This window comes from Myodes glareolus, chromosome 1 (assembly GCF_982192425.1).
Source record: "Myodes glareolus chromosome 1, mMyoGla1.1, whole genome shotgun sequence".
NCBI lineage: Eukaryota > Metazoa > Chordata > Mammalia > Rodentia > Cricetidae > Myodes > Myodes glareolus.
Window position 1 is genome coordinate 96,843,647 of NC_142026.1, and position 20,024 is coordinate 96,863,670.

At 42.2% G+C, this 20,024-nt stretch overlaps 1 protein-coding gene across 4 annotated transcripts in view; it reads right to left on the reverse strand.

The window, feature by feature from the left end:
* Positions 1-20,024, reverse strand: part of Ros1 (ROS proto-oncogene 1, receptor tyrosine kinase) — a 131,582-nt gene that overhangs the window by 89,439 nt on the left and 22,119 nt on the right. For 3 of the 4 annotated variants that reach the window (XM_087910994.1, XM_087910983.1, XM_087910976.1), the window contains 7 exons: positions 18,462-18,610; positions 17,158-17,296; positions 10,761-10,962; positions 10,055-10,131; positions 8,709-8,831; positions 7,035-7,219; positions 5,869-5,966 (listed from right to left, as the gene is read on the reverse strand). In XM_087910994.1, the coding sequence (XP_087767120.1) occupies positions 5,869-5,966; positions 7,035-7,219; positions 8,709-8,831; positions 10,055-10,131; positions 10,761-10,962; positions 17,158-17,296; positions 18,462-18,610 (973 nt within the window). The remainder of the gene's footprint in view (positions 1-5,868; positions 5,967-7,034; positions 7,220-8,708; positions 8,832-10,054; positions 10,132-10,760; positions 10,963-17,157; positions 17,297-18,461; positions 18,611-20,024) is intronic. The other variant, XM_087911003.1, reaches the window with a different exon arrangement.

Consider the following 20,024-nt stretch of genomic DNA (forward strand, 5'->3'; position numbering starts at 1 on the left):
TTAAAGATGTAGGCCATATGTGAAATCTAGTGACCTTCTAATATGGAAAGAGAAAAGACAGAGTTAAATATTTTATGGGCAATCAAATATCAAAGTCAAATTTTAACCAGTGGGGCTGAAAAGATAAGTGCAGCAGTGAAGAGCACCGGCTGCTCTTACAGAGGACCCACGTTTGATTCCCAGCACCCACACGGCAGCTCACAAACATCAATAACTCCAGGTCCAGGGGACCTGATACCCTCTACTGTTGGAGCCTGCTGACGAATCAGCCTGGGTGCCTGGTGGGGACATGAGGACTAAGGAAACGGCAGATAAAGAAACTGAGACAGAGACACAGGAAAGATTTGGGGGGGTCTGTTGGTCAACACCAAACAGCCCAGAGTTTTGTTTGTTTGTTTGTTTTTTCCAGAACTTGCTTTTATACAGATTCAGAGCAGAAGGCAGGGTGAAAAGCCATAGAGTTAGTCAGCCACCTTCCTGCACTGTCCTTGGGAGAAAGCGCAGGGAGGATCGCTGTCTATCGTGGGAGTCCTGCTAGCAGCCAGCAGTTTCCTTTTCTACCTGGCTGCGCCTTCGGCTGGCAGTCACCACCCTGTATCTTAGTAGGTAATGAGTTCTTTCCCCGTGGGCTTTATTAGAACGTTCTCACTGCTCTCAAGGAGACTGGAACAAACAAGCTTGAACTCTAAGGACTTATAAGGCAGAACAGGCTCCAGATGGAAACTGAGTCATCTGTGGGCCACCACACTCTTCCTGGCCTCCTCAGAAACCAGGCATACAATTGGCACAGACATATGTGCACAGACATATAAGAAGCAAAACACTCATACATACAAAATAAATATTTTAAAAAATGTAACTGGTATATATAAAACAGCTAATTTGTTGGTTAAGAATTTGTGAACATGCAAATAGATGCTAGTGGGTTCATACCATCAAAAATATCTTGCCAGAACCCCGTGCAATGTTACATTCTAATGTACATCACAACTGCTAGGCCCTCTTCCTTGTCATTATTCAGTCTACGATCATTCTTCTTGGTGATCTTCCCAAATCTTTATAACTGCAACCACTTTCCAGCCTCAGGTAAAACCCTGAGATGCAAGCTCACTTTGAGATATGAATCTATGTTGTTTGCCCACTGAAGGAGTGGGCAGAAGGAAAGGCTCTTGTCTGTCTGCTCTACCAAATTCAAAACTGTTAAAAAAGTATTTGGAGAAATAGAACATATAAAGAAAAAATGGATTAATGAAGCACAGTCCTCAAACAAACAGGGACGAAAGCGTAACTCCTACCCTGCTCACTACATGAAAGGAAAGAAGGAAAAGGAAGAAGAGGAAAGGGAGCGAGAAGAAAAACCAGACCGAAGTGAGAGGCAGAATACAAAGGATGGGGAGAAGGAAAGAGTCAGGATTCACATCGAGTAGAAACTCCATAAGGGCATGACGCAATGGTGGGAAAGTAGGACACCAGTGTGAACGCCAGGACAGCTGTGAACTGCCGCACACATCCAGTGTCCTAAGGACACAGACCTGCTGGGTTTTATAGAAACTTTTCTGTCAAAGCAGAAGACGATCAGAAGGGCCAGATGCAGAGGGTCCTATCCTGGCTCATTGTAAAGCAGTGTGGACAACCGCTGGATCGGCTTGAGTCTCAGCCGCCCTGTCTAACAAAGGTAACTACCACAGTATAAAACGATTATTGAAAGGAAGATTTTGGTAATACGTAAGTATAAAAATTGGTGTAATCCTAATTATCATGATCTTTTCTGGTCATATTTCAAAATCTAAGCACAAATCCATTTTATTCTGATGGAGAAAAGGAACCCCCATGGTATGTTTGAAAGGCTGATTTGGTAAGTGAAGTTCATTATCCACAGAATGACCATATTATGTAACTGCCAACAGCAGCCAAGCATTCCATAGGATCTTACACCCCCACAAATAAGGGAAATAAGATCTGGACCAGACGAGACTGCATGCATTCAGGCGGTATGGTTATAAACTCATAATTAAACTTTTCATTTAAAACGTGAAAAACCAAAACTGCTAGAAGCAAACAAAACATCATGTAGAGAAGAACTCTCTAAACAGAACAGGAAATGTCCCCAAGTATCAGCAGCTGAGACTACATGACGTTTAAAAGTTTCTGCGCAGCAAAGGACACTATCAGCAGAGCAAGCTGACAGTCCACACAGAATGGGAGAAAATCTAAACCAGCTACACTTCAGGAAAAGGGATAGGATTGAGAATTTAGAAAAAAAAATTGCAGAAGTTAAGTACTCAGGAAGTAGAACTGCCATCAATAAATGATCTGATGAATTCTATAGACACTTTTCAAAGGAAGCACAAAGGAGCCAATAACTATTCTTTATGGATAGTAGTGCTCTATTTGCATATACAACCTTGTGCCAGAAGAGGGCATCAGATCCCTCTAGAGACGGTTGTAAGACACCATGCAGTACCTCTGGAAGGACAGCCAATGCTCTTAACCACTAAGCTATCGCTCCAGCCCCTAATAACTACTTTTGAAAGCATCCAGCATCCCTAGCCATTAGGGGGATGCAAATTAAAACTACACTGAGATGCCACCTCACCCTAGCTCAAACAGGTTTGACACCCCAGCCCCGTGTCAAGAAATCTGACCACAAATGTTGGAGAGGGTGTGCAAAATGAGAACACTTACTGCTGGTGAGTTAATGTAGCCATTATGGAAATCAGTTTAGATTTAAATTTTAAACAGAGTTACCATATAATACAGCTATTCCACTCCTGGGCATACATCCCTAAGAACTCTGTAGTGTGCCATAGAGATATTCGCACCCATGTTTGTTACTACATTGTTTGCCATAGCAAGAAAATGGAATCAGACTAGTTGTCCAACAGCTGCAGAATGGGCAATGAAAATGTGGGACCAAATAGAATATTATTCAGCTGTAAAGAAAACTGAAATCATGCAATTTGGAGGAAAATGGATGACTATAGAAACTAGAATATTAATCAAGGTTATCCAAACTCAGACAAAAAAACACCACCTGCTCGCCCTCACATGTGGATCCTAGCCTACTACATACATGTATACGTGTAAACAGCTGTAAGTGTGCTGCAGTATAACACTTAGAAAGGAGTCTGAGAAAAGGTAGTATTGGGTGAGGAAGGATGAAACACAGACAAAAGGAGATGTGAGTCAGTCAGTGGTGGCACACACCTTTAATCCCGGCACTCGGGAGGCACAGGAAGGTGGATCTCTGTGAGTTTGAGACCAGCCTGGTCTACAGAGTGAGTTCCAGGACAGCCAGAGTTACATTAAAAAAATAAATAAATAAATAAATAAACCTGTCTCAAAAAACTGAAAGAAAAACAAAAAGGACACATGACATGAGTCATTAAAAAAGATATGTCTCATTGTTCTCCTGGTTTCAGCTCTGTCATAGCTTTCTTTCTGTGGTGGGTTAGCAAATAAAACTATAGCTGACAGGGAAAGCACAAAAGCCCGAGTGAAGCTCACTGCTTCAGACAGGCTGTCCTAACCGTACAGAATTTCACAACAGAATAGAGCCTGGGTAGGGCCGGATAAGTGTTTGTGTGGTTGGTTACCTTGATCTAGCTGTGTGATATTTTTTGAATGTAAATTCATCACAATAAAATGATCTTCTTAATAATTGGGGTGTTCGTTGTACAGGTGCATGTATTTAAATCAACCACTCTAGAATCAGAAGCGGGCAGACTTTCATGAGTTCGAGGCCAGCCTGGTCTATACAGTGAGTACCAGTCCCAGCCAGAGCTACATTGAGAACCTGCCTCAAAAAAATGTTATTTGGAGCACTGGACTTAGCTCCCAAGGTTCAAATGAGGAGCAGAAGGAGGGAGAATGTGAGCAAGGAAGTCAGGACCACGAGGGGTGCGTCCACCCACTGAGACGGAGGGACTGATCTAAAGGGAGTTCACCAAGGCCAGCTGGACTGGGAGTGATGGAGCATGTGATCAAACTGGACCCTCTGAATGTGGCTGGCAATGAGGGCTGACTGAGAAGCCAAGAACAATGGCACTGGGCTTTGATTCTACTGCATGGACTGACTTTGTGGGAGCCTGGTTTGTTTGGATGCTCACCTTTATAGACCTGGATGGAGGGGGGAGGACCTTGGACTTCCCACGGGGCAGGAAACCCTGATTGCTCTTAGGACTAGAGAGGGAGGGGGAGGGGAAAATGGGGAGGGAAAAGGGAGGCGGGGAGGAGGTGGAAATTTTCAATAAATAAATAAATAAATAAATAAAAATAAACTCTAAAAAAAAGAAATATCTAGAAAGTCTGCAGAACTTATCCTATATTACAGGGTTTGGGGTTTTGTTTATTTGTTTCATTTTATAAATCTGTAATTTGGAGTAGAGATGAGTTTCTACTAGTAAATTGCTTGTCTAGCATGCACAAAGGCTTGAGTTTCTCAGTACTTCATAAAACTAGACATCATGGCTCACATATGTAATCCCAGGACTTGGGAGATGGAAGCAGAGGAATCAGAAGTTCGAGGTCATCCTCAACTATTTAGTGACTTTGAGATCAGCCTGAGCTCAAAAAAATTCTATAATTCAGGAATTCAAAACTAAAGTGAAAATTAATTTCAGGGGCTGGAGAGATTTCTCTGTGAACAAACATGCTTTCTGCACAAGACCTTTGTTTGAATAACCAGAACCCACGTAAAGCCATCGCAGGAGCATGCCAGGACTCAGGACTCCAGAGGCAAGATGGGAAGTAGAGTCTCAAGACCCATGGGCCGGCTAAGCTGGTGAACAGTGACAAGGACACACGTCTCAAACACACTGTAGGGGGTCAGAACTAACACCGGAAGTTGTCCTCGGTCCTCCACATATGTATACTCTAACTTCTAACATGTTTTTTGTGCCAAACATTCATCACATGTACACACACACACACACACACACACACACACACACAAAGAAATTTCTAAAATTTTAAAGAATACAAATAGGAAAGTATGGCTTTAAATAACAATGAGCAATCTTTTCTTAAGAATGACAGTGTAAGAAAATATGTGCTCTATTTTTCATTTCATTCAAAATGAAAGCAAATTTATCCCAACAACAAAGAAAAATGTTTAATCTAACCCACATTGGACATGTTTATTAGTAAAATGTTATTAGTAAAAAATTTGTTGATCATATTTAATCCCCCAAATAACTGTCTATGCTTTTGCCCAAACACATTCATGAACATTTGACATACACAAAATATCTTCGTCTCGTTCTTGGAATGCATTTCATTCTACATCTCATTGTCAAAAGCAATGCCATAGACTGGCTTGCGAGGGATCTCACTGCAACTGCACAGCCCAGCTGAGACAAAATGTGGGTCTTTTTGTTTGTTTTTCATTTTTCCCATCAGGGAAAGGGAGCCTTACAGTTGAGATGTATACCTGTTCTTAATCACCAAATCCTGTCCCATAAGGGAGGATGGTAGTAGCCTACTTGGAAAACAGCCTCTTGATAGGCACAAGAGCCAGGCCAAAGGATGAAAGGGAGCTGAATGGCTCAGCCACAAATCACTTGATGAAGCAGCTTCTCTCCATGGGCGCGGAAGGGAGCAACGTGGTATTGGTTCCTATCATAAAGTGGTGCCAAGTACTGGACTAGAATCATGGTCCCAAGGTCTCTAACCAAAGGTCATTTCCATGTAACTACAGTTTGCTGTAGAAGAGGAAACAACCAAATTTGAAAACAATTTGAATTAAGTTGACCCAAAACGAGGTGCTCGGTTGAACTCGTCAGGTGTTATAGAGCTGCACTGACAAGCAAACGTCACAGAAACTTTTGCCAATGGAAGAGAACACATATTTACAAGGCTAACACTTACCCATTATAGGAATCAACCACAACTTTTCTAGGTGCAATAATAGGTAACGGAGTTATTTCCTCAAAATTTGAGCAATTTTCTAAGTCACAAGTGTATACCTAGAAAATCAAAAAATACAGCAACAAGATTAACGTCTGTCTGCATTCATCTTGGCACCAAGTGTTTCCTGAGCAATTTGGTACTGTGAGTTGTGATGATCACTGTGGACTTTACGAAACACACAAGAAAAGCACTTAATGGGTAATTTAATTGGTGCACAGCTATAATCTCAGAGCTGAGGAGTCTGAGGCAGGAAGATCGTGAATAACAGGCTAGCCTGGGCTATACAAAATAGTATGGGGGAGAAAAATGAACTTTCTATTTTATATCCTAATGAGTTTTATTTCTATTAGTACCATTAATATGCAAATATGGTGGGGTATTTTGTTTTGTTCTTATTTGTTTGTTGGTTTGTTGATTGGTTGATTGTTTAAGGAAGCACCCAATTATTTTTAAAATTTGTGCCATATACAAGCTTCTGAACTTCAGGTGTGGCAGCAGCCTTTGTTCATTTCATTAAACATGCACTTATAAAATGAAAACTTGAAACACAAGTTTAAGTTAAGAAGACTGTATCTTCTTAAAGATTCCAGTACTTACATATTTTCAGAGGCCTATTAAAATAAACCCAGGTTACCATACAGTTAAAGATGCAGCAGACTTTTTTTTACAATAGATAGTCTTACACAGTGATGCCACAAATACAAGAAATTATCATTAATTAGATAAAGTAGATAAATTATCATTAATAAAAAACTTGCTGGGTAATGTGGGATTCCCCTCTGTATGCTGTGAATATCATTGGTTAATGAAGGATTGCTTTGGACCTATAGCAGAGCAAAACTTAGCTAGGCAGGGAAAATAAAACTGAATACTGGGAGAAAGGAGGCAGAGTCAGGGAGACACCACGTAGCCCCTCTGGAGACAGACACCAGAACTTGACCGGGTAAGCCACAGCCACATGGTGATACGCAGATTAATGGAGATAGGCTAGATGTTCTTGTATACTAGGTCCATGATTCATTGTTGATCTAGTATCTGAAATAAGTAGTCAGTGAAACAATGTTATGTTTATCACCAAATATGAATGTTAATATTGATAACTAACTATATTCATGCAGACTAACCAGTTTATCCATGATGAAATACATCCTTTTGTAAAGCCAGTCTATAGAGATGGAAGAGATTAGGCCTGAGCCTCTGTAAAAACTTCTCAGATCAGACATATCAGACATATTGGCTACCTCCTTCATCCATATGGAAGTTCCTTCTGAGAAATAAACCACCTGCTGTTGGACATTGACTGCTATCCCTAGAAGAATCAAGCAAGAACATATATGTGGTTAAATGTCCACAGGAACAGAAAAACTTAGAATGAAGTGAATTTGTCTTTAATATTTGTTAAAGTCAAATAAAAGTTCTTATAATCTAAAAAAAATAGTCTTCTAGATTCTTCTAGTATATATAACCTATCTGTGCAAATATGTTAGGTATATTCGTAATGTACATAAAATACTTGAAGAATTTTAGAATAGTATACTCTGCAAATATTCAAGATTGTCAATTCTAGAAATGAAGGGGGCCTGCTTGTTGGGGGTTATCTATCCTGCCCGGCCCCCCAGCTATTTAGTCCCAGAGAAAAATCACACACAGATCTCTGTAAGTTATAATGTTGATTAGCCTGTTAGGTCAGGCTTCTTACTGGCTAACTCTCACATCTTGATTAACCCATTTTTCTAATCTATTTTAGCCATGTGGCTCTGTACCTTTTCCAGTGGGGCAGCCCACATCCTGCTGCTTCGGTGATCTGGGCAGGAGTGGGAGGAATCAACTTCCTCCTCCCCAGAATTCTCCTGCTCTCTTTGTATCATTTCCACTTCCTGTCTGGTTTTCCTGCCTACACCTCCTGCCTGGCCAATCAGCGTTTATTTAAAACATGACTGACAGAATACAGACAATTCTCCCGCACCATAGAAACATTGGGAAAACTGGGGTAAAGTGGGTTTGGTGTGGGGGTTGTTTGTTTAGTGCTGAAAGACTCCAGAGCCTCAGACATGTTTAAGCATGTACCCTGTTATTCCTTAGGCTCTCTCTGGTCCCTTTAAGGGCTAACCACGCCCACTTCCAGCCACTTCTAACCTCGTAGCCATCTTGGTTTTCCCCTTTTCTGTCCGTCTCTTGCCGTGTGCACACGTGTTTCTGTCTCTCTCTGTTTGTCTCCATGTCTTAATGTCTCCCTTTCTTTAAGTAATAAATGTTTACCTTTATGTCTAGCCTTATGTCCGTTAACTATTATCCGCCGCACCTGCCTACCCTGACTCTCCCCTGCTGCATGACAGGACCAGCTCTGCCACCGCTGGTAACCTGTACTGCTCTGGCCGACTTGATCTCACAGAGAACTTGTGTGTTTGATCACAGCCACTGTGAGTTCAGATGTGCAACTGCTTAGTCCTAAAAAGAAAATAGTTTTGCTATAGTCACCCTGTAGTGTGCATAGCACATTTCAGCACTAGGAAATCTATCCAGAAAGGATAAAGCTTCCAGATCTTTACCCAGTTCGATCTCTCCAGGTTCTATGACTAAAGAATGGGTGTTTTCAGAAACAGCATCTTTCTTCCAGTTCCAGAGGGTAACCAAGAGCATTGGAAATATCCTGTAGTATTTTGGGGATCTATGGGATCTCCATAGCTAGCACTGACTTCTAAGAACAAATTTTAATATTCCTATATTCTAGAAGATTCCATCCAGAAATTCCAAATATTTCCTTTTACAGTGACAAGACATGATTCTGTTAGACTGACCTGTAATATTATGGCGTATGGTATCTGACCAAAGGCAATGTGCTTCTTCTACCAAGTACTTTAAGGACCTCTTTCTTAAAGAAGTTTTTCTGGATAAAAAGAGCCATTGTTCTTCTTCTTGAACTGAAAAACATAATTTATAGGCATACTGACCAACATACACAAAGCAACAGAGTAAGTTTCAGTGCTTCAACCCAAGGGAGACAGCTCTTTTAAAGACTCAACTAAATTTTCTGAAGTTACTTAGTTGTATTGCATCTGTGGCAGACTCTCTCTAAACCCATGGTTGGAAGTAGCAAATATGGTGACAATCAAGTAGGTCTATGTGAACTTGTCATGTGACGTGTTATACCATCCTTGTTCCAATAGTCATTAAACTGTTATCCCTAGTCAAGACAATTTCCTTAACTGTTGCAATCCAGCCTCAACCAAAGTGGGTTAGTACATAACACAGGTTATGTTGAAGGTGTTGCCTTCAACTTCTCTCCCTTTCAAGCAGGAGAACAGTTCTTAAATTTGAAGGCTACAGACCTCTGATTGCTACCCTGTTCCACTGAAAACTAATGCAAAGTGCATGAGTGATGGACACTTTCAGGACCATTAATAAGTGGTATGCAATAATCACATAGCAACCTTAACCCTGCTCTATATTTAACTTTCCCTTCAGGCGTGTTTCATGCCTGATAATAATACCTCTGTTTTCCTAGAGTCTAGGAAGAGCCAAAAATATAGGCTGATGATGGATGACATCCAATACTACAGGCATAGTTGTGTGGAGATGGGAGCAAGCAGTGGTCAAGCCATGGGATGGAGTTCTGCTGGAAGTCAAAAACAGGCCAAAGGAATTTGGAGCCCTTGACTTAGGCAAGACTCTAATTCACTTCTCAAAAAAAAAAAAATCTAATGCTTCTTCGAAAGCATTTGCTCCTACAAATACCACTCGAGGTAATTGTAAAAAAAAAAAAAATATGGGAAAATGTCTGTTGTGACAATGCACAAGAGAAGCAGTGTCGGGTTAGGAAAGTTTATGTGTAAATCCTAAATTTGTAAACACAAATGACCATACATAGTGATCTGAATGAAAACCAAGAGTTTGTTTGTAGCCATCTTTCTTAAAATGCTTAAGTTTTTCATTCTATTTTTAAGTCTCAAAATTCTAGTATCAACTGTCTCTCTAACCTTCTATTTGCCAAATATGCAGAATAACTTAAAATTTTTAATTATCAGGCACAAAAAAATGCATAAGAGGAAGGATCTTGAGATCTACTTGATGACCTCTGAACTCTGACCTTTACCCCAGTCAACCATTATCCCTGTATAACAGGAAGGAGAAGGCTAAACCATACCTGCAGGCGATGGAGTGGTAATTACAGATTCTGCTTCTGGCCCTTCACCAACTTCATTTACTGCTGCAATAGAAAACCTATTCCAAAAACAATTTGGAGAGATGTGTTTCACATGGCATGTTGTGAACATGAGATAAATATAGGAGCAACAGAGAGTCTATTTAAAGATGGTGTGGTGGTGCATAGATCTAGTTACTCAGTGTCTCCGCTCAGCCCTGGGATAGCCATCAATCACATCCCTGTTTTCATTCCCCACAGAACAGTTCAGGGTCACTGAGGTCAAAAGCTCAACTCTGCTATCTGCATGACCATTTCACCCCCTACTTAAAGAACTCTTAGTCAATGCCAGTGACACTAGCCATAATAAAATCATCCTCAGTGGTTAATAAAAAAATACCACTAACAGAATTTTACCTCCTTCGTTTTTTTCATGTTTCTAAAATAAACAAATCACAGCTATGGTATTTATATTATTATTGCCTCATACTTATAAGGGCCATTTAATATATTAAAAACTTTCTTGCTTAGGATGGTATGATTATAATACATATGCAAATTTGAGAAAAAGTACGACTTCAACACAATGGAATAGAGCCAGTGGCATGTTTCTGAATACACTTAATTGATTTTTAGGCAGATTTCTTAAATAATCATCCTGCCTGCATCAATGAAGGTGTCATTTCAACCTGTACTGCTTAGCGCTTACCTGTAAGTGGTGTTTGGAAGAGTAGAATAAAACTGGAAACTGGTTCTCTGGGTCCCTGAATCTAACTTTTGATTTTTACTGATCAGCCTTAAATTATAACCCAAGATAGGTCCACCTGGGAATTGGGGCGGAGCCCAGCTGACTTCCACGGTGTCGGGGCTTGAGCTTTCGATTTTCATGACGACCGGAGCAGTTTCCGGGACTGGAGAGATAAAGATGCCATGCATGAGGGTCAAAAGGGCACATTTCTGTACTCTTCAAATAGAATAATAGAAAAAAAAGTCTTGATTAATACCGAAAGCACAATAAAGGGGTGGTAGTTAGAAATTCTGAGCTGCAGTTCGTCGTCTCTAAATCATACCAGCTAAGTCCTGAGCCCTACCGAGAACCTTGCATCTTCCTCCTTTTTAACTTAGGAAATAACACTGAATATAGGAGTGTTATATATATAACAGATCTATATTCTAGACAAAGAGCTGTAAAAAGAAAGAAAGAAAGAAAGAAAGAAAGAAAGAAAGAAAGAAGACAAGGAAGAAAACAAGAAAGAAAGAAAGAAAAACTACAACAACAACAAGCAAACAAACAAAATACCTCTGGAGACCAAATGAATGATAGGGAAAAAGCACATTGGAAGACTAGAGTCTGCACATAAGCAGTGAATGATTAACACGAGCTCACCACGGCGGGCCCTGGGGTTCTTTACTCCCTCAGCTATGGCCTAACTGGTTTCAGATGATGATGTGACTTTGGATAAATAGGAACTAGAATTATTTGCTTGCACTGCTGCCCTCCCTGACAATCCAGATAATGCCTCCTTCACAGTCCTCCAAAGTCCCCAGAAGTCCCAGGTGACAGCCTCAGGAGCACCCCACCCTTGCCGTGGATGAGGGAAGCACGAATTGTGTGATTATTTATTTACTCACAGCCTCTACAGGCTACAGAAAAATTAACAAATGAGGTGGCAGCCCAGCTTCAATACAGGTCTCCACCTACCTATCATACCTTAGTCCCATAACATACTCTTGTTTCTACTCTTTGCACAGAACGGTGTCTTTTGACATCTTTACTCTTGAGTAGACCCCCCCTTTTCCTTCTGAACACTTAGCAAATGTTCTGCTCACCACTGGGGGACTAGAGGTAGAAGTAAGACAGTTCAGCCCTCAAATTGGGTTATCTTTCAAAGGCCTTTTCATGGGTCTGTGGGCCTGCTTCAGATACAATCCCTTCCAAACTCTCAGACTAATCATTAATGAGCACAAATATCTTTGTGTTTCTCCTTGCTTTTGTGTACTCAGTCACCTGTGTGAAGAGCAAAAAAAAAAAAAAGAAAAGAAAGAAAGAAAGGAAGAAAGAAAAAGAAAAAGAAAAAAGAAAAAAAAAGAAAACACCTCCATTGAATTAGAACAGGAGAGGAGACTGGAGAGATGGCTCAGAGGTTAAGAAAACTGACTGCTGTTCCGGAGGTCCTGAGTTCAATTCCCAGCAACCACACGATGGTTCACACCCATCACCTATAATGAGAGCTGGTGTCTAGAACACTATATATATATAATAAATAAATTATAATAAATAAATTAAATTAAAAAAACAGGATGCCAACAGCAACACATTAGGTTCAACACCCAGTGTGGTCTGTTGCACTTCAAGCAAGTTAAAAGTCATCTACACTGCAAGATATGACCATTACTCAAATATCACTCACTCATACACACACACACACACACACACACACACACACACACACACACATACACATTCCTCTTTAGAAAAATAATAATTTGCCTTATTAAACACTCCTTTTGGTTGGGGTGGGTCTAACTTTGGAATAGCCCCAGGATAAAGACTCTGATATCAACTAAAATCATATAACTCTATGGCTAAAAAAAATATGACTGTAAGGCAATGGGCGTGAACGTAAGTATATGAGCAGCACTGTGGCCAGAAATGTGAGGGAGAATCTGACAAACAAAATGCTTGCTGTCTGTGCAAAGGACACCAGAACAGGGCATGAGAGGTTAGAGAATCCTTGAGCTTCCTCATTAGCAGAAACTCCAAAGGATGGAGAGAATAATTTCTCTTTTTTATTATTTTGATCTGACTAGCCATGGGTCATGTGTTTCTCTGGTTCCAGGAAACACGTCAGTGTGCCGGAAGTATATGAAGCACTGATGGGGCAGAGGATGGCTGTGTGTTTCATTTCAGTCAGGACCTTCGTAAGCATGGCCCTGGACCAGTGTCTGACCTTGGGTTCTAAAAGGAAACTGTCAGAGAATAATCAGCAGAAGTGGTCACATAATCTCTGAGACCTAATTTTCAAAGAAAGGACACTCATCAAGGAAGGAGAAATGCCCCCAACCAATTTCATCAGTTCACTGGCTCTTCTTAGACCCCAAACCCAGTTCCACCTGAGAACACGGCTGTATCAGCATGACATCTGACCTGGAGCTAGTTTCCCCAAGTTGCCTCAGTTAAGTCTAGAAATAAAGGCTCCAGACAACTCTCCCTGAGTGTGCCCTGCATTTGATAGCCTCCCTGGGTGTGCCCAGCATCTGACACCCTCCCTGGGTGTGCCCAGCATCTGACACCCTCCTTGAGTGTGTCCAGCATCTGACACCATCCCTGAGAGTGCCCTGCACCCGACACCCTCCCTGGGTGTGCCCAGCATCTGACACCCTCCTTGAATGTGTCCAGCATCTGACACCATCCCTGAGAGTGCCCTGCACCCGACACCCTCCCTGGGTGTGCCCAGCATCTGACACACTCCCTGGCATTTGACACTCTCTCTGAGTGTGGCCAGCATCTGACACTCTCCCTGGCACTTGACACCCTCTCTGAGTGTGGCCAGCATCTGACATCATCCCTGAGTGCACCCTGCACTTGACACCCTCCCTGAGTGTGCCCAGCATCTAACAACCTTCCCTGAGTGTGCCCCCACATTTGATACTCTCCCCAGGTATGCCCTTCATCTGACACATGCTCTGAGTGTGCCCATCTTAGCTGAAATATTCAAATATTAGAAGACGCTCCTAGCTGGTCTCTATCTATTGGCTTCTAATCTCTCCTTCCTTCAATACACTTTATTTCTCTTTTTAAAGATTGCAGTGACTTCTCTGCTTCAGAAGCTTCTAAACCCTAGCTGTTTTTTCAAAAAGTCTGAGTGCTGTAGCCTGGCATTCAAAATCCTTGGCACTCAGGACCTGGTCTTATCCTCCTGCTTTCTCTCCTTGTGCCATGTGCTTCCAGCAGACAAAGTGCTCACATCCCCTTCCCTGCTTAGAACGTACTCTCTGACTCATGCAGATACCGGGTCTGTCCTTTCCTTCTTCATCTTGTATCCAAGTCAAAGAAAGAAAGGAAGGAAGCAAAGAAGGAAGGAAGCAAAGAAGGAAGGAAGCAAAGAAGGAAGGAAGGAAGGGAGGGAGGGAGGGAGGGAGGGAGGGAAGGAGGGAGGGAGGAAGGGAAGAAGGAAGAAAAGAAAGAAGGAAGGAAGGGAGAAAGAAGGAAAGAAAACTTCCTCTGGAGAAATACCTTTGGCATTTCATTCTAAAGATATTATCTCCCTGCTCTGACTTCCCACAAGTATGTGTCAATACCTCTGATTAACATATTGCAGTAAAGTTTAGAGTGTCCGTCCCCACGTGACTGGGCGTCAGCATACCTGCCATATCTAATCTCCCCTTCACTGAGCTCAGTGCCTTCCAACCTCATCAGCCACTTCTCAGACACACTCAGTTCACTGCTGCTCTTGATCTTTGCCTCCACTCTTCCTTCTGCCTGGAAAACTCATTCCTCAATATTTGCACACATTCTTCCCCTACGTCATTCAAAGCCTCTCAGAGAGTCCTTTCCTGATCACCCAGCCATCCAAAAATGGGTCCCACCCTCAGACATACTTATGGCCTATGTTACTTTTTCATGTTTGCATTTCCTCCTCTGTACACTTGCCCTGCTTTCTCGTGCCATGTTTATTACTCAGGAATCAGTAAATAACCCTCTCTCTAACCCTTCCTTCCTCTGCAGAATGATGCAGGCCTGTTCCTTAGCAGTGGCCATGTCACCGCAGTGCTCAGTTAGACAGAGGTAATAATTCTGACCCTGAAAGAAACAGTGTGGTCTCCCTATCTTTCCCTGGCTAACAAACTTAATAAGAGGCAGAAAGGTCTATTGTGGAATGTTCCTTTACGCTGTGTGAAGATATGTCACTGTGATTGGTTTAATAAAGAGCTGAGTAGCCAAAAGCTAGGCAAAAAGAGGTTAGGTGGGGCTTCTGGGGACAGAGAAGTCTCTGAGGAGGGAGAGAAAGGGGGGTCACCAGTTAGACACAGAGGAAGCAGGACATGAAGGAGGAGAAATAAAAGCCACGAGTCATGTGGCAACATATGGACTAATAGAAATGGGTTGTTTTAAGTTATAAGAGCTAGTTAGAAACAAGCCTAAGGTAAGATCAAGTTTTCATAATTAAGAAGTCTATGTGTCATTATTAGGGAGCTGGCAGAATTAAGGAAGACTTACTATGGATGTCTGCTCTGCAAATTCAAGCTCTCCGTTAAGTGGTAGATGGCTCAATTCTAGCACATGGTAGGAAAGTGCAGGTGGATCTCTGTGAGATCAAGGGCAGCCTCGTCTACTTTGAAAGGTCCACAAAAGTGCTACCCAACCCTGTCTCATAAAAACAAGCAAACAAGAAGTCTCTTGAAAAGTTCTAAATCTTTCTAAAATATCCAGTGTCTCCTAACTATGGGTTCCTTGGGGGAAAATATTAAACATTTTCTTACGCCAAGAAGGAAGGGCACAGCCACAATCAAATCAGAGCCAAACCAAAATTCAACACCGTCAAACATCAAGTGCTTGGCATCTGGCTCTCACTCCAGTCCTCCAGGCTCAAAGCAACCTGCATCTCTTCTCCATCTCCGCCCTCTGGACTACACATAGCTCGTCTTCTAGTCCTGGGCCTACTCTACTCTACAGACGCTGTTATCCTCGATGGTCTCCCTATGGTACTGGCATTCTCACAATAGAAAGGCTCTGCAGCAACTGGGCTGAACTTTCACGAATATCCTGGGCTCTCTTCAGGGACACTGCTCATGCCACGTGAAGCCAAGCTTCAACTTCTCTCCTGGACCCCTTTCAACCCAGAGTCCTACTACAACTAAGGTTTGACCATCCCTAAAGGCGTCTCCTGATCTTACAAAGTACCAAGCCTCAGCTGCTCTTCATGACCCTCAGCCTGTCATCACCCGGGATACTCTTACACATTTCCAAGTTCGGTTGCCAGAAGGAGGTACAACCTTGGTTGCCTCTGTTCCACTGCGTCTTTGTGCTGACCCTGAAGAAACACTACCCAGAAGATTTCACCTCAGCAATGATGATCTCTTCTTAACCTCCACGAACATTTGAAACCGAGGGACCAGAATCAATGGCCCCAGAAGCAGAGGTTTCACTTTAGTCCCCTGTTCATCACAACCAACTCTTCGGCCCCAGCTGGCCAGAGCCACAAATTCTTAATTCAGAATATCACATAAATAGCTCTGATAGAGTCTTTGCTTCCCTCTGAAGTTTCACAAGCCAGGTCATCTTTGTCTGCATAGCTCTCAATGTCCTTATTTTCCAAGCTCCCACGAAACAGCCCACTGAGCTCTGAACACTCAGTAGCTTTCCTAGACTGAAGTTCTAACTCCTTCTGCCATCTTTCCGAAAACAACAACATGACCAGACCCGTCTCTAGGCAACAACACGGCAACAGTCAAGTCTCTAGTACCAGTTTCTGTCTTAGTACCACAGTGTCTATTGCTGTGATAAAGACACTGACAAAAAGCATCTGGGGAAGAGAGGCTTTATTCTGGTTTCCAATCGCAGTCCATCACAAAGGAGTCAGGTCAGGGACTCAAGGGTGAGAGGCATGAACTAAAGCATGGACCATGAAGGAACGCTGCATACTGGCTTATTCCCTTTGGCTTGCTCAACCTGTTTTCTTACACAACCCAGGAACAACCTGCTCCGGATTGCCTCTCCCACGGTAGGCTGGGCCCTGCCCATCAATCATTAATCAAGAAAATGCTTGAAAAGAAAAGGCCAAACTAATGTAATCAATTCTTTAGTTGAGGTTCCCTCTTCCTAATAACTCTAGCTTGTGTCCTGTTAATAATAACTACCCAGAAGCCCTTATCTATGTGTTTAGTAGTGGCCATGTTTCCCCTCTACCAATGTAGGTTTGACAAGAGTAGAGGTCATAGTTCTGATCACTGGGGAGTTCTGAACATTACCTGCACAGTTAAGGACTCAAAGGCTAAATGGAATATCAAGGGAATCAATTTCTTTCATTGCTTAAAACAAAAACAAATTAAACAAAAACTTTGAAATAATGTTCTTACTTCACAAATGGCATATGTATGCCTACCTCCATAAGGATGAGTCCTGTAACTGGGACTTGGTGGGGAATACAGGTGCAGCTGGGCTGTGAAGATCCAAACCACTCGAAAAATATATTCAGTGAACGGATGCAGGGGCTCCACCGCATATGAGAGCTTGGGCACAGTCTAGATGCAGGAGAGAGCAAAAGTCAGCATGCGTCCAATTACCGTGGCCCACAGAGTTCAGATTAATTTGGGTGCACCTTTGGAGAGGGGGCTGCCCCGATCCTGCTGCATGACCAACAGCCCAGGAGCCGAGCTTCCAGACACCAGTCTGCATTAGTCACAGCATTCTCTCCTTCAGGGAAGGCTAAGCATTCTGTGACTCAGCACTCATCTCAAGGACTTACTCGAATTTTCCCATGTTACTACACTTGGTACATTAGGCTCCCTCTTTTTCTGAACGTGCTCATACTTTCCCGAAAGGGACCATCCTGAAAGCCCGCTCTTCTAAATTAGAGACCCTTTTAAGGATCTCCCTCCTGCCCTTCACCCTAGTTGGAATCACTTTACAGGTTGGTATGGATAAAAAGAAAAAATGGTTCTATGATGCTATGCTGACAGAATTATATATGTGACATGTATACTTTTTCTTCATAAAGGGTTTTCAGAGTACCAGAGATTAAGGTTCAGTTAATCCAGCCACTGTGCTCAATCATTGCTAGAATGCATTATTGTGAACAAGTCATTTTCTCTATCCACATGAGAGATTCCTTAAACCCCCAGTAGAAGCTTGAAACATCAGATAGTACCAAACCCTACATATAAACACCATAATGCCAATCCTGTGACGGTCAGCTCAATAACCTTACTAGAGGCTGTCTGAGAGATGACTGGTGTATACGGTGCAGAAAATTGAGCCTAAGTATGATTGTCTTCCCAATGAGCGAGAGCGAGAAGACCTGATAGTTCATCATGCTCCTCAGAATCTGTGATTTAAAACTTCCACTTCATTTCAGAAGTGGTGGTGGCGTTGGTGAGTTTGGCTTGGTTTGGTTTTCAGGCAGGGTTTATTTTGTAGTTCATGCTAGCCTGGAACTTTCCATGTTGCCCATACTGGCCTCAAACTCACAATACTCCCTCTTCAGCCCACCAAGTAGTGAGATGACAGCCCTGTGCCACCACACCTAGCATTTTCTTTAAATATTTTTCCATTTAAAATTGTAAATAACATCTGAGCACGGGTGACTGAAACTTTGGAAACTGAAAGCACAGGTAATGATATCTTGGAGCTTTGAATAATTTGGGGGACAAAATGTCTTTGTTTAGATAAGAAAATAGCTTTGCATACCTCTGTGTATGTCCAGCTTCCTGGAAGCCGGTCATATTTCCACTGGATGATGTATTTTACGCCAGAGATGTTGGCAGGGTTCCATCGTAATGTCACGCTGTGACTTCCAATGGAAGACGCAAAGGGTGCTGTCGGGAGCTCTATACTTTCTGGAAGGAAACCACATGTCAATCACTAGTCACTCCGTGGATGGGTGTGCCTGTTTTGTCTAGGCCTCTCCTGCTAAATAACACATCAGAGCATAAATTATATTCAAAGCAGTATGTCTTTTTTCTCGCAGGAAGGCAACACGGTGTTCTGAAACTGACCATTTTCTTAGGGCCCCATTTTCTTACAGGCAAAGGGAGAAGATGCCAAAACCATGTCCGTGGTATAGTAGAAGCATCCAGGGCATGGTACCCCAAGGCATTTTCAAACTTTGCTATCACTGCGGATCCTAACACTATGCCTTCTTTACTGTAGACGGCAGGGTGTGTTACAGAGTAAAGCCAGCTTTGTGCGATGCTGGGGATCAAACCCAAGGCTTCATGTGAACTACAACCTCAGTCCCAACAAACTATTCTCATATGCACCAAGCTATTGCTTTTACCCCAAAGACTACATGCTCCCCTGGTCTGTGTTACAACACTTGCCATGGTTTCTCAAAACTGGGGTCACTGTGGTATACATTTAGTAGGGACTTCATGAGTCTTTGCTAGATTTCTGCAAAGTATATGCTACTAAAATAACATTATCTTAGTCTTTTTATTTTCCTAAACTCATGATGGATTTAAGACTTCAAATTTCATTTATTGAAAAATCACTGTACTGATTGTCAGATTGGTAAGGAGCTTAAAATTATTAAATGCAAAACCTGAGAACCTCACTCTCGCTCTCTTGGAGGTGAATAGTGAGACAATTTTCATCACTACAAATAATGAATATGGACTAATTAAAACGCCTTTTAATTGGTGTTGGATGGAGGCCGATTGTTGGTTCCCGGCTGCTCAGCCCCAAAATAACCACTCAGAAACTGTCTTAATTAAATCACTGCTTGGCCCATTAGCTCTAACTTCTTATCAGCTAACTCTTACATCTTAATTTAACCCATTTCTATTAATCTGTGTATCACCATGAGGTCGTGGCCTACCAACAAAGTTTCAGTGTGCCTGTCTTCGGCAGCTCCATGGCTTCTTCCTGACTCTACCTCCTTTCTTCCAGCATTCTGTTTAGTTTTTCCCACCTAACAGTGTTCCCCATAGCTCTGCTATAGGCCCAAAGCAGTTCCTTTATTAACCAAAGATATTCACAGCATACAGAGGGGAATCCCACATCATGATGACCCTAGTCCAAGTTACCCACATGGTGAAAGGAGAGAACCAGTTCCCATTAACTGTTCTCTAATTTCTACAAGCATACTAGAGCATGCACACATACACATGCACACATACGCACAAGCACTCACACACACACAAAAAAATGTAGGGACTGAAGAGATGTCTCAGTGATTAAAAGGACTTTATAATCTCACAGAGGACTTGAGTTCAGTCCCCAGTACCCATGTCTAGTGGCTCACAATGGATT